The 11,902-nt window shown below is 31.9% G+C and overlaps 1 protein-coding gene across 1 annotated transcript; it reads left to right on the forward strand.

Moving 5' to 3' along the window:
* The first annotated feature begins 9,550 nt into the window (after window positions 1-9,550).
* LOC131068488 (plastocyanin) lies at window positions 9,551-10,510 on the forward strand. The gene has a single exon (XM_058003672.1). It carries the CDS (start codon window positions 9,747-9,749, stop codon window positions 10,263-10,265), a length of 519 nt encoding a protein of 172 aa, XP_057859655.1. The 5' UTR covers window positions 9,551-9,746; the 3' UTR covers window positions 10,266-10,510.
* Window positions 10,511-11,902: the final 1,392 nt, after the last annotated feature.

The following is an 11,902-nucleotide window of genomic DNA, read 5'->3' on the forward strand; positions in this document are numbered from 1 at the left end:
GACTTCATTCCTCCTACATCATCTTTAGTAGTCTCCATAGCTATGAATGGAGCCTTTTCACCTTCATTCCCAAAAGTCCCTTAGTCATCATCATCGGATGAACAACTTTGCTCGATAGTGAAGAAACTCTTTCGCTTCTTCTGAAACTTCTTCCCTTTTAGAAATTATTTCTTCCCATTCTATTTTTGTCTTTATTGTTATTATTTCTATATGGATACTTAGCCATGAAATGTCCTACTTCTCCATAATTGAGACATTTGAAAGGAATCTTATTTTATACTTGTTGAAACCTCTCTATAATTTTCTGACAAAGTTGTTGGGATAAGGTGTTATACACCTTGCATAATATTTTCTAGTACAAAGGGTTCCATAGCTATTTTATTATGACACTTTTCAATATAGAAACAATATAGGAAGACTCACCAACACCAAGGGGAATAAATTTTATGTATATGATTTCCTTGAGAAATGGTAATTTAAAGAACCAATTATTTGATGAAACAAGGGACAATAACATTTTAGAGGGCTACAATGAGTAAAAAGGACACTAGCATGCTAAGATGATACTAGCATCATAGAAGGAAACAAGTTTATCACTTCACAAGTGTTGATAAAATTTATTGGATTCCAAAATCTTTGTAGTCCTATTTTTGCATTGTATTCTTGACCATGTGTTGTAGTCTTGGCCAGATTAAATGGATAATTATTTCTAGGTTTCATATGCAAGTACAAGACTCAAGACTCACAAGAATAATAATACAATATAAATAGACGCTAAAAAAGTTAAAAAAAAACTAGGAGACTAAGAGGGACAACCTTGTCCAATCTCTAACATACTAACCTAGAAAGGAGATGATCCCCATAGGAGGTAAAGAATATAAGGGACTCCAAAATAAGTCCAAGGACATGAGGAAAAAGGGAAAACATTCCTAGCACACTCTAGTTAACCTCCAACCAAGGGGAGAACTAAAATTGCACCACCCCTTGGTTAGTTCTCACACACAACCCCAAAATTGGGAGATGAACCACACAAGACTTCAATTTTCGAAAAAAAAATTTCTTGAGTACCTAAAATTCATTTTAAGCCCAAATTAAAAAATGCTCTAAGTTCATTTTACCAGTATTACTAGAATGATAAGGAGCATATAAAAGAACATGAACATTCAATATCAAAGTCAAGAAAACATAAAAATAAGGATAACATCATCAACACTTATGTTGGAGTTTAATAATCCATACACTAGGAGGTTCCATAATAACATAATATAATTTACAAAGATGACTTGCAAACTTGAATTATTTATTACATCAATTTACAAACATGAGAGAATTTGAGGAAAGCAATAGAGAAGCTCCAATGCATGCTAGCCAAAGCTCCGCCAAGATGAATCATCTAAGAACCATATGTAAGGAAGTTAAGTAGAAAAACAACTTCCTATACTAATCTAGAGAGGAGGCTAATTCAAAATTTTTTATAGACCTTTAGAACAATTACAAAAAAATGGCAAAAATAAACATAAATAACATGCATACCACAACACAATGATTTACGTGGGGAAAACCCTTTCGAGAGAAAAGCACCACAGTCTAAAAGATGCCCAATATCAGAAATCAACAACAGATTACAATATATTTGCAAAGTAAGCTTCTCATAGGAGTGTTGTGAATACAGATATAGAGGAAACTCAATAGCTATCAAAGTTTGATAATACATCCCAATACCTAGTCATAATACAATACACTTATAATATATGGTTTCCTTCTAAGGTGAACAAAGTGCACAAAATATCTACCATTAGATCTATGACTTCAAGATTAAAAAAATAGATTTACAATGATAAGTTATAAATATAATGTGGCTTAAATAAATCAAGCATTCTTAGAAGAACTTCCTCAGTACATATGATGCACTAGTAGAAAAAATTGAGCATTCCTCATCCAACATACAAAATACACTTTAACACTTGTATTTTTTTCAGCATTCTAAATGCACCAGTACAATTTTTTATTTTTGCAAGGTTGAGACACCATTTCCCTAAAACTATAATCCCCAACAATAGTTCCATGCCACACATCCATTTGGTACCCTTAGGGCCACCCCACTATTCAAGGACATAATCATTCGGACACAAGCACAACACTCACAAAACATAAGGAAGTGTGACTCACAAACACACTAATTAATGTGAATAATTATAATAATAATCACATGACATTGAGTGAGACAAAGCAACAAGGGGTAATTAATATGAGATGAATATTGTTGCACCAAAACTTGTAATTAACATCAAATTCAAATAGGCCACTAAACACGATCACCATCAAATACATATCAAGCCCATAAGAAGAGTCATCCAATCATATAATAAACATGCTCAAGTGGAAATAATCACTGACAATAAGCATGCGGGATAAAGCACATTACGTAGTGTAAACATGCTAATAATATATACAACACTAACATAAACATGTGCAAAAATAGCCTCATCCAATCACAACATAACCAAAGACGGGTTCCATATTGAACACTAAGTCCAACAACATCAAGGACACGGATCCTAGAGAAAGGCAAGGAGTTTCATTACTATAGACCACAAAAGGATTCTTTTTCATACTTGAGTACATATGCCCTCTCACCATGCAAAGGTAGTTCCCAAGTGACGTCTCACCATGCAAAGGGAGTTCCCAAGTGACGTCCACCACCCGTTGGGGTCATGCAATAACTCCAAGTATGTTGCCACCATATATCTTGGTTCATTTCAATTAACTCATGTTTCATTTGGTTTTCACCTAATTAATTGTTTTATACCTATTGTAACCATGAAGTCACATCCAAACCTAGGACAACATCTAGAGCCACTTATTCCTCACCCTATACCTCAAATCCTATGCACTCAACATGCCAAAATAATATTTGAGCATGGCATGGAATTCAATGCACAAAATTGAGGAAACAAAATAAATATGATCTCAAAAGTTTATAAGTAGAATTTTTTTAATGAGACTTCTTTTCTCACCTCAAAATTCATAGAACCAAGCACAATTTTTTTTTTCTCAAATCATTTCGGAAGGAAGAACCATAAAATTAAAAAAAATCAAATCCTATTGATGAATTCTTCAATTTTTAAAATGAAAATTTGAGAAAATAGAATATAAATTTTTGATCCTATGGTGAACAAGATCACACTTTTAAGGTCAAACTTCAAATTTAAGAAGTTTTGGAAAAAAATTTGCCATAATGAGGATGCAAATTAGAAAATTGTAAAATTTTACATCAATTTGAATCGACTAAAATGAAATTGAATATAAAATAGTAACCATATTATTCCACATGAGTAAGAATGACAAACATTCAAATAAATAATTCAAAACATGACAAATAAGGAAAATTACTTCAAGTTTGCACTCACAAATTACCAATTTTCTTTCACTTTTCTTCAAATTGAGAACCCAATATAAGATGCTATGAAAATGCACACCTAATCCATCCATGCAAATTCTCATTCCAATCCGAAGCAATCCAATAGCAATAAAATCCATCCATTTTCCAAATCTTTGAGGGAGGGTTTGAGAGAGAGTTTCGAAAATGAGAGAATGAAATAAAAAAATACTGAGTCCTTTCTTAAAATTCCTTTTATGACTATTATTTTTTACTTTTTTTCCACCCTTTTTAACCAGAAAACATAATTTGTATTAAATTAAAAACGTCTAAGTTATATTCTTTTCAAAGACAAATAAAATAATACAATGTTGTCCTTTTGCAAGCAATTGTAATAACACAATCTAATTCCCCTCTTGGAATTAAATAATTTAATTTAACTTCCCCACATAAGAAATATTTTTTTGATCACAATTAATCTAATTGTAATTGTAGACACATAAAATTTGTCATCTTAATCCCGGGTGGATCGACTTCATTTTCATGCATTATTCCATCAAATATTATCCATTAAATATTATTATTTATCCATCATTATTCATTAATATTATATATATATATATATCATCAATATCAATATTATCATTTATCCATTTAATAATGTTAATATTCTATCATTTACCATTCATTAATATTATTATCATTTATCACCGAGCAAAATAAAATATTATTATCATTTATCGTTTAATATTTTATTTAATATATCCATCTTCATAAACATATGCATAAGCATCTACATGACTCATTTATGCTTCCTCCTCTACCTATTTCCATCCACCTCATGCATGTGGGATTAAACTCTCAAGCCCTACTTTTTATCCCATATTCATCCCACAATGTGGAATCACCTGGAGAACATCTATAAAAATCCAACCCCTCTTTCATTTGAATGATCTAGCAATCTAACAATTAGTCCTCCTTTTGCATTATTCTCTTGCATTTCGCTTTCTTTAGTTTTCTTTGCATTCATCATCTCGAATCTCCAATAAATCATAGCCTCTTGTGCACAGTGCTCTGAGAGCAAAAATCTTAAAAAGACAAGACCTTGATTTAAGGAGTGCAATGAAGTAGATTTTCATAGCATGCATGTGTGTTTCTAACTTAGAGTTTTGTTTTGCATGTGTGTGTTTTGCATGTACTTCATTGTTGGGTGATTGATCTATCTAAATCTTCTCTCATAAGATTTCAGATCAGATTTTTCTCACCTACAGTAAGAATTCAATATCATTTCTAACACAATTAAAAATTACAAATTTTCCTTTTTTCTTTTCTTTATCAATCCCCAATGCATCATACATCATTAATGTACCCAAGTGTTTAATTTAGAAATACAATTGCATGCACATAAGAAACCAAACAACAATAATATAAATCATACAATAATTGTTTTTTTTTCAAAACATACAAAGTGTGCAATCACCTTTGATTTACATCTAAACCATAACAGAAAGGCAATAGTGGTTAACAACTCATTACCCAACATGACATCTCCGCTTAACCAACATTGGGGAAATAACTTATACTTGCCAATTCAAGTGGAGAAATAACCATGTACCTATACCTACACACTTGATTCACACATCAAGCATACCTACTCCTGGCACATACACACATAATAGCCAAAATAAAACAGAATAATTGAATAGAGTTCAATACCTCATACACCATAGAAACCATATAATCACGCTACATATATGACTTGATACACCAACCATAAAAAAACATTCTCAAGGAATATAATAGTAACAAAATACATCAAGTTCTTACAAAGGATGACACAATTTTATACATGCATCTCAATGCAACCAAACAAAAAACACAACAAGGACTATCAATAAAAATTATAAAGCTGAAACACTAATAAATAGTCAATGCAACAAGTGCAAGTATGACCTATGCATCTCTTGATACATAGTCAAAAAGTAATTCCAATCAAAGGCATGACAAGAAAATGAATAGGTGGGAATTGCACATCCTGAATGAATTTGAAACCATCCTTCAAAGATCTAGATGGAAATTATAAGTTGTTATTTAATGAAGCTCTTCTTCCTCATTTACTTCCATGTTATCTACTTTATCATGCTACAGAACAAGATATGTGTACATTACATCATGATAATCTTGCACACTATTAGCCACTTGAACCCTAAGAGATGATTATCTCTTCCTTTTAGAACCATTCAAGCCTCATTTGTTTCATTGGAAAAAAAAGGGTGTCACAATGGACACTAAATAATGATGTATTGTGAGAAACTATGTAAGGGGCTACATAGTATTATCTAGGGTATAGCTAGTAGAGGTTGAAGTATTGAGATCATCATGATAAAGCACTCAAGGTTGACTAGTAAATATGATTTTTTGTTTATTTTCTAAATAATAGAATAAAGTAAAATAAGAATGAGATAAAATATAAGCCATTTCCAAGAATATTAAAACAATTTATTTTTAAATGCATTAAGCAAGAGAGTAGTATCATGCCTGCACATATATAGAATGAAGAACTGAAAATTGTGTGCATATAAGCATTTCCTTATTCATCAAATGTTACCGTGTTAGACTCTTAAATAAGATGCTCATCATTAAAATCATGAAAGAGATCTAAAAAACTTAGGTACCATTGTTGTAATAAAATAATTTCCAAGCATATATATCAACACAAGAAGGTAATGGACTTAGGATGTAGTTTACAATCATTTACGATGCACAAAAGATTGTCACGATCATGGATCATGGTCATGGTCATGTGCATGCATATCAATCATGATTAATAGTTCAAGAGGTTCCATATTGAGAAAATATAATCAATACAAAATTTGTAGATAGTAGTATTGGAAGGTCACAAGATGTAAAAATGATACCAAAATAGTACATATATTTGGTATTTAAAACTGAATGAAGAGATACCTTGGGAATAAATTCTAGGTGTTGTAAATAGTGTGAAGGTTCACCAATTTAATGTGAGGAAATGAATACATTTTTTCTACAATATGATTTAAAATATAATAGAATAACTAAACATTGAAAAGTTTGAAATTGAATATCTAAGAAACTTTGTAGTTGGAGATGAATACAAGAACTTATTTAATTCCAATTAGGTGTCAATTTGACTTGTTAATGTGTTGCGATTTAAGTAATCAAAATAAAAATTCAAGATTTGGAACATTAATTAGAAAAATTTGACCAACTCTAACAAGGTCTAAACTAATATGAACAATTTCATCTAATGCAATCTAGTCCTATACAAAACTATGTTGTGTGATCTAGTCTTCGACAGGGCCACATCATACAATCTAATCCTAGATAGGATCACCCATTTAGTTTAGTCCATGTGATCAATCAATTGTCATGTTAATCCAATTTTTAAATTCCCAGTTAACTTTGTATTCTAAATACATAATAAGACATGCTTCAAAATAAGAGGATAAGACCTAGCCTTCTCTCAATATAAGCTAAACCTTTACAAGATTACAATCATAGGCCACCTTAGAAATGTAAATGTATACAGATGATGAATAAATTTATTAGTATAATGTCTAGTTATTTAGTTTAACTTTAGAAGCTCTATAATCTAGCCTTCAAAATTTTACTTAGCTTTGCCTTCTAATAATATATATGGTAAAAAATAAGAAGAGATTACCTAGAGTCCTCTTAATTGTAAGTAAAGCCTTTATATAGTGATGAGCAATTTTACAACCATAAGCCACATTAGTAATGTAAATTATGTATATGCATAGTGAGCAAATATTTTAGTATAATGTTTAGATGTATACTTTAACTTTATAATACAATATCTCTTTGAAATGATTACACATGCTTCTTGATTGCTAATGCCCTATAAATGCATCATTTTAAAAAGTAAATAGATCTTAATGGTTAATAGGCTCAAGTAAACTAAAAAAATAGCCTAGGATGAGAAAGAAAGAAATAAAAATTGTACAAGTATGCAAAACTAATCAAAAAGAAAAATAAATTAGTTCTAAATCAAAGAGCTAAGAAATTGAGTAATTGGACAATAATACAAGACCTTATTTATTCATAATGAGTTGCCAATTTGACTACTTGATGTGTTGTGATAAGAAATCAAAATAAAAAGATCAGGGTTTGGAACATGGATTAGAAAATTGAGATCGACTCTAACAAGGTCTAAGCTATTGCAAACAAATTCGCCTCATGCAATCTAATCCTCGATAAAGCTATGTTAATTGATCAAGTCTTAGAGAGGGCCACATCATATAATCTGACCCTAACAAAACCATAAAGTGCAGTGTAGTTCTAGATAAGATCATCGTATGTGGTTTATTCCATGCGATACAATTTATCACTATGCTAATCCAACCTTCAAAAAAATTCTTAGTTTTGTCTTCTAACTGCATAGTAAGATATACTTCAAAATAAAAGGCAAAGACCTAGACTTCTCTTAGTTGTAAATGAAGCCTTTAAATAATGACATGCAAAATTACAAGCATATATCACATTAGAAATGTAAATGTATATACATGATGAACAAATGCATTAGTATAATGTCTAGATGTATCATTTAACTTTAGAAGTTCAACAATCCAATTTCTCTTTGAAGTGATCACCAATGCTTCATAATCCTTGTTGATTGCTAATGCTCTATAAATGTTTATAAATGTAAGTTTTTTAAGTGATTAGATATTAAATAGATCAAATTGGTACAATATGCTCCTATGCTAATGTAACCTTCAAATTTTACTTAGCTTTGTCTTCAAATTATATAATAAGATATGCTTCCAAATAAAAAGACAAGACCTAGACTTCTCTTAATTGTAACCAAAACCTTTAAATAAGGATATAGAGGATTATAATCATAAATGACATTAGTAATCTATACATAAACCATTTTTTCTTTGGAGTGATTTCTAATGCATGTGAATCCTTGTTGATTATTAATACCTTATAGATATCTATAAATGCATGATTTTTCAAAGATCTTACTAAATAATAAGATATACTTCAAAATAGAAAGACAAGACCTAGACTTCTCTTAATTGTAAGTAAAGCCTTTAAATAATGATATAGAAGATTACAATCATAAACCACATTAGTAATGTATCTATATATAATCCATTTTTTCTTTGAAGTGATTTCTAATTCTTCTTAATTCTTGTTGATTGCTAATGTCCTATAGATGTCTATAAATGCATGTTTTTTTTGAAGTAAATAGATCTTAAATAGACCCTATTCCTATTCTAATGCAACCTTCAAAATTTTACTCAACGTTGTCTTCTAACTAAATAATGAAATATGCTTCAAAATGAAAAGGCAAATCCTAGACTTGTCTTAATTTTATGTGAGGCCTTTAAAATAATAATAATATAAAAAGATTACAATCATAAGCCACATTAGTAATAAATCTACATATAAGCTAATTTCTCTTTGAAGCGACTCCTAATGTTTGTTGATGTCTATTGACTCTTAATGTCAATTTCTTTTTGAAGCGATTCCTAATGTTTAATGATCCTTTTTCTCTCTTTCTACCTAGGGGTGTCCCCCTAACCCAACCTAGAATTTTAATTTGGGGGCAAGTTGAGGCAAGAATAATCCCCAAGCATGAGTAGACAGGCTCGAACAAGCCATTCATTGGATAAATCCAACCAACAATAATTGAACCTTGAACTTATATGAAAAGAAGCTAAAACCTTAACAAAACCTTACCAATTACTAAAATAATGCCTATAAATTCACTTCTTTTACCTAAATAAGATCTCTGAAGCTTCCAAAACAAACCTTTCGTACGATGTGATAGCGACGTGTTAGTCAATCACAACCGCTTATTGTAAAATCGACGGTGTAAAACACACGAGTGTTAGTCAATCTGTATTGCCATTTTCGAGCAAGAATAGGCACGTCCATGCTTAATAGGCTTGTGCAAACTCAAAAATCAGCCTATGGGTGGAAGAAAGAACCAAAAAGTGTGCAAGGATGTAGAACCATGGCCAAGCTATAGCCACGTAACCTAATATCCCACTCCACCCAATCAATCCCTCATCGCCCAAAAGAACCAAAAAGTAAGGATGTAGAACCATGGCCAAGCTATAGCCACGTAACCTAATATCCCACTCCACCCAATCAATCCCTCATCGCCCAATCTGGCTGGTCAGGTGGAGATGAGGCTTATCAATGGTACAGCAGATAAAATCTGCCATGAGAGCACGAGTGTGTGGCCACAAACACCTCTCTTATCCTCATATCTCTACAACTACAAAGTACCTATACCCTCCCCATACCAATTCACTCCTCTCTCTCTCTCTCTCTCTCTCTCTTCCTAACTCACTCACTACCAATGGCAGCCATTACAGTAGCGATCTCCAGCGTAAAGACAGAATGCGCAAAGGCGGCGGTGGCAAAGGCAGCGCCGCCGCACAGCCCTCTGAGCAGAGGGGCTAGGGGGAAAATGGTGAAGGTGCGCGCTTCGATGAGGGAAAATGTGATGAAGATGGCGGCGACATCGGCGGCGAGCGTGGCCATAGCGGGGAGCGCTCTGGTCGGTCCGGCGGCGGCAATGGAGGTGCTGCTGGGCGGCAACGGTGGCGAGCTTGAGTTCGTGCCGAATGAATTCTCGGTGCCGGCAGGGGAGACCATCATTTTCAAGAACAACGCGGGATTTCCCCACAATGTGATCTTTCTTGAGGATGAAGTGCCCTCCGGCGTTGATGCCGGCACCATTTCCATGCTGGAAGAAGATTTGCTGAATGCCCCTGGCCAGACCTACAAAGTAACCCTTGACAAGAAGGGCACCTACAAATTCTACTGCGGGCCTCACGAGGGAGCCGGCATGAGAGGAACAGTTACTGTCAATTGATTCTTCCGATTCTCAATTAGGGCTCCTGTTCCTGTTCCTGTTTCTGTTCCTCTTCCTCTTGCTTACTGTTTAAATGTGAGGGTTTTGTATGGCACTGACTCTGTAAAATGTTTTCACTTTCACTTCTGATTTGCTCGGGTTTTAAAAGGTTAGCGGGCAATTTATTATGATTATTAGTGTTATCGTTTCCTTTTTCAAGTCTTCTAAATCTAATGCTATAACGTTGATAAAGAGTTCTTCAAGCATTTTATTGTCTATTTTTTAAGGTTCAGGCACTGGATATGTGATTTGCTTTGCTCCGGATTTAAAGTTTAGCGGACAATTTGTTGTTATTATGATTAAGTTATTAGTGTTATTGTTTCCTTTCTAAAGTCTTCTAATTCTAATGCTTTGATATATTGATAAAGAGTTGTTCAAGGATTTTATTGTCTGTCACTTGGAAATTAATTGAATCAGAATATTAATGTTTCTGTTTCCGGTAGAAATTTGCTACAGTTTTGTATTTGTTGTCTGGATTAAAGACTTTTTTGTACGGTTCTTATTTTAATGGTTTGGATCATTTGGTGGTGCGCCATTAAGATGAAAAGAACAAATAATTCTATACAATGTTTAGGAGAAATATTTATTATGTTGGTAGTTAGTGGTCTGGTTTGCCTTTTCGCAGTTTATTACTGGTCAGCATATCAAAAATATTATGATTTATTTATATGAATTATAGAAATAACATATTTTTAATTAAATTAACATACAATTTAATTTAAAAATAATTGTATTAATTTTATAGTAACAATTGTTTTAATTTTATGATTCATTTTATATGGATTATGGAAATAGCTTATGTTTAATAAAATTAATGCACAATCTAATTCAGAAATAATTGAGCTAATTTTATAAAAACAATTGTTCTAATTTTATGGATTGTGGAAAGTTGATGTCTTGTCTTAAAATTAATTTTATGGATTGTGGAAAGTTAATGTCTTTACTTAAAATTAATTTTATGGATTGTTTTAGAAATTTTAAAATCATAGAATAAATAAGAGTTGCATAAGAGCCCATTTCTTGTAAAAAATTGTTAAAAGAGTGCTCTAAGTATGTTGTGTAATAGGATAGTGTGTGGGCTAGTTATATGTGCAATGTAAGAGATGAACCTTTTCGTTTAGATTAAATTGCTGAACATTTGCTCAATTCATAAAATTCCAAGTAACTAGTGAATGATAAAAATGAAGATCATGAAGTAAACAACTTTTGGATTTGATTTTGTGCAAGTTTTTAATGATGATTAAAAACTTGCACACAATCAAATCCAGAAGTTGTTTACTTCATTATCATGGATTATGGAAATCTAATAGATTTGAGTGAAGATCACTTCAACATTTCATTGTTGTATTATAAGAGTATTGGTTTATGCATATGTGGATTTTTGTTAGTAAATATTGGTATGTTATAACTTGCATTAGTTTACAATACAAACGTCAATCCAATAACAATCACAAAAATAGTAGTGTAGTCTTTTGAACATTAAGATGTATATTGATACACAAATGTCTACGTAATTAGCAAAGATAAGAGAATATATTTTATTATATTCCTAAATGTAAAACATGGCTTTAGGCTTGTCAAATGTAGAGCTTGTAAAA

The sequence above is a fragment of the Cryptomeria japonica genome, chromosome 3, assembly GCF_030272615.1.
Source record: "Cryptomeria japonica chromosome 3, Sugi_1.0, whole genome shotgun sequence".
NCBI classification, from domain to species: domain Eukaryota; kingdom Viridiplantae; phylum Streptophyta; class Pinopsida; order Cupressales; family Cupressaceae; genus Cryptomeria; species Cryptomeria japonica.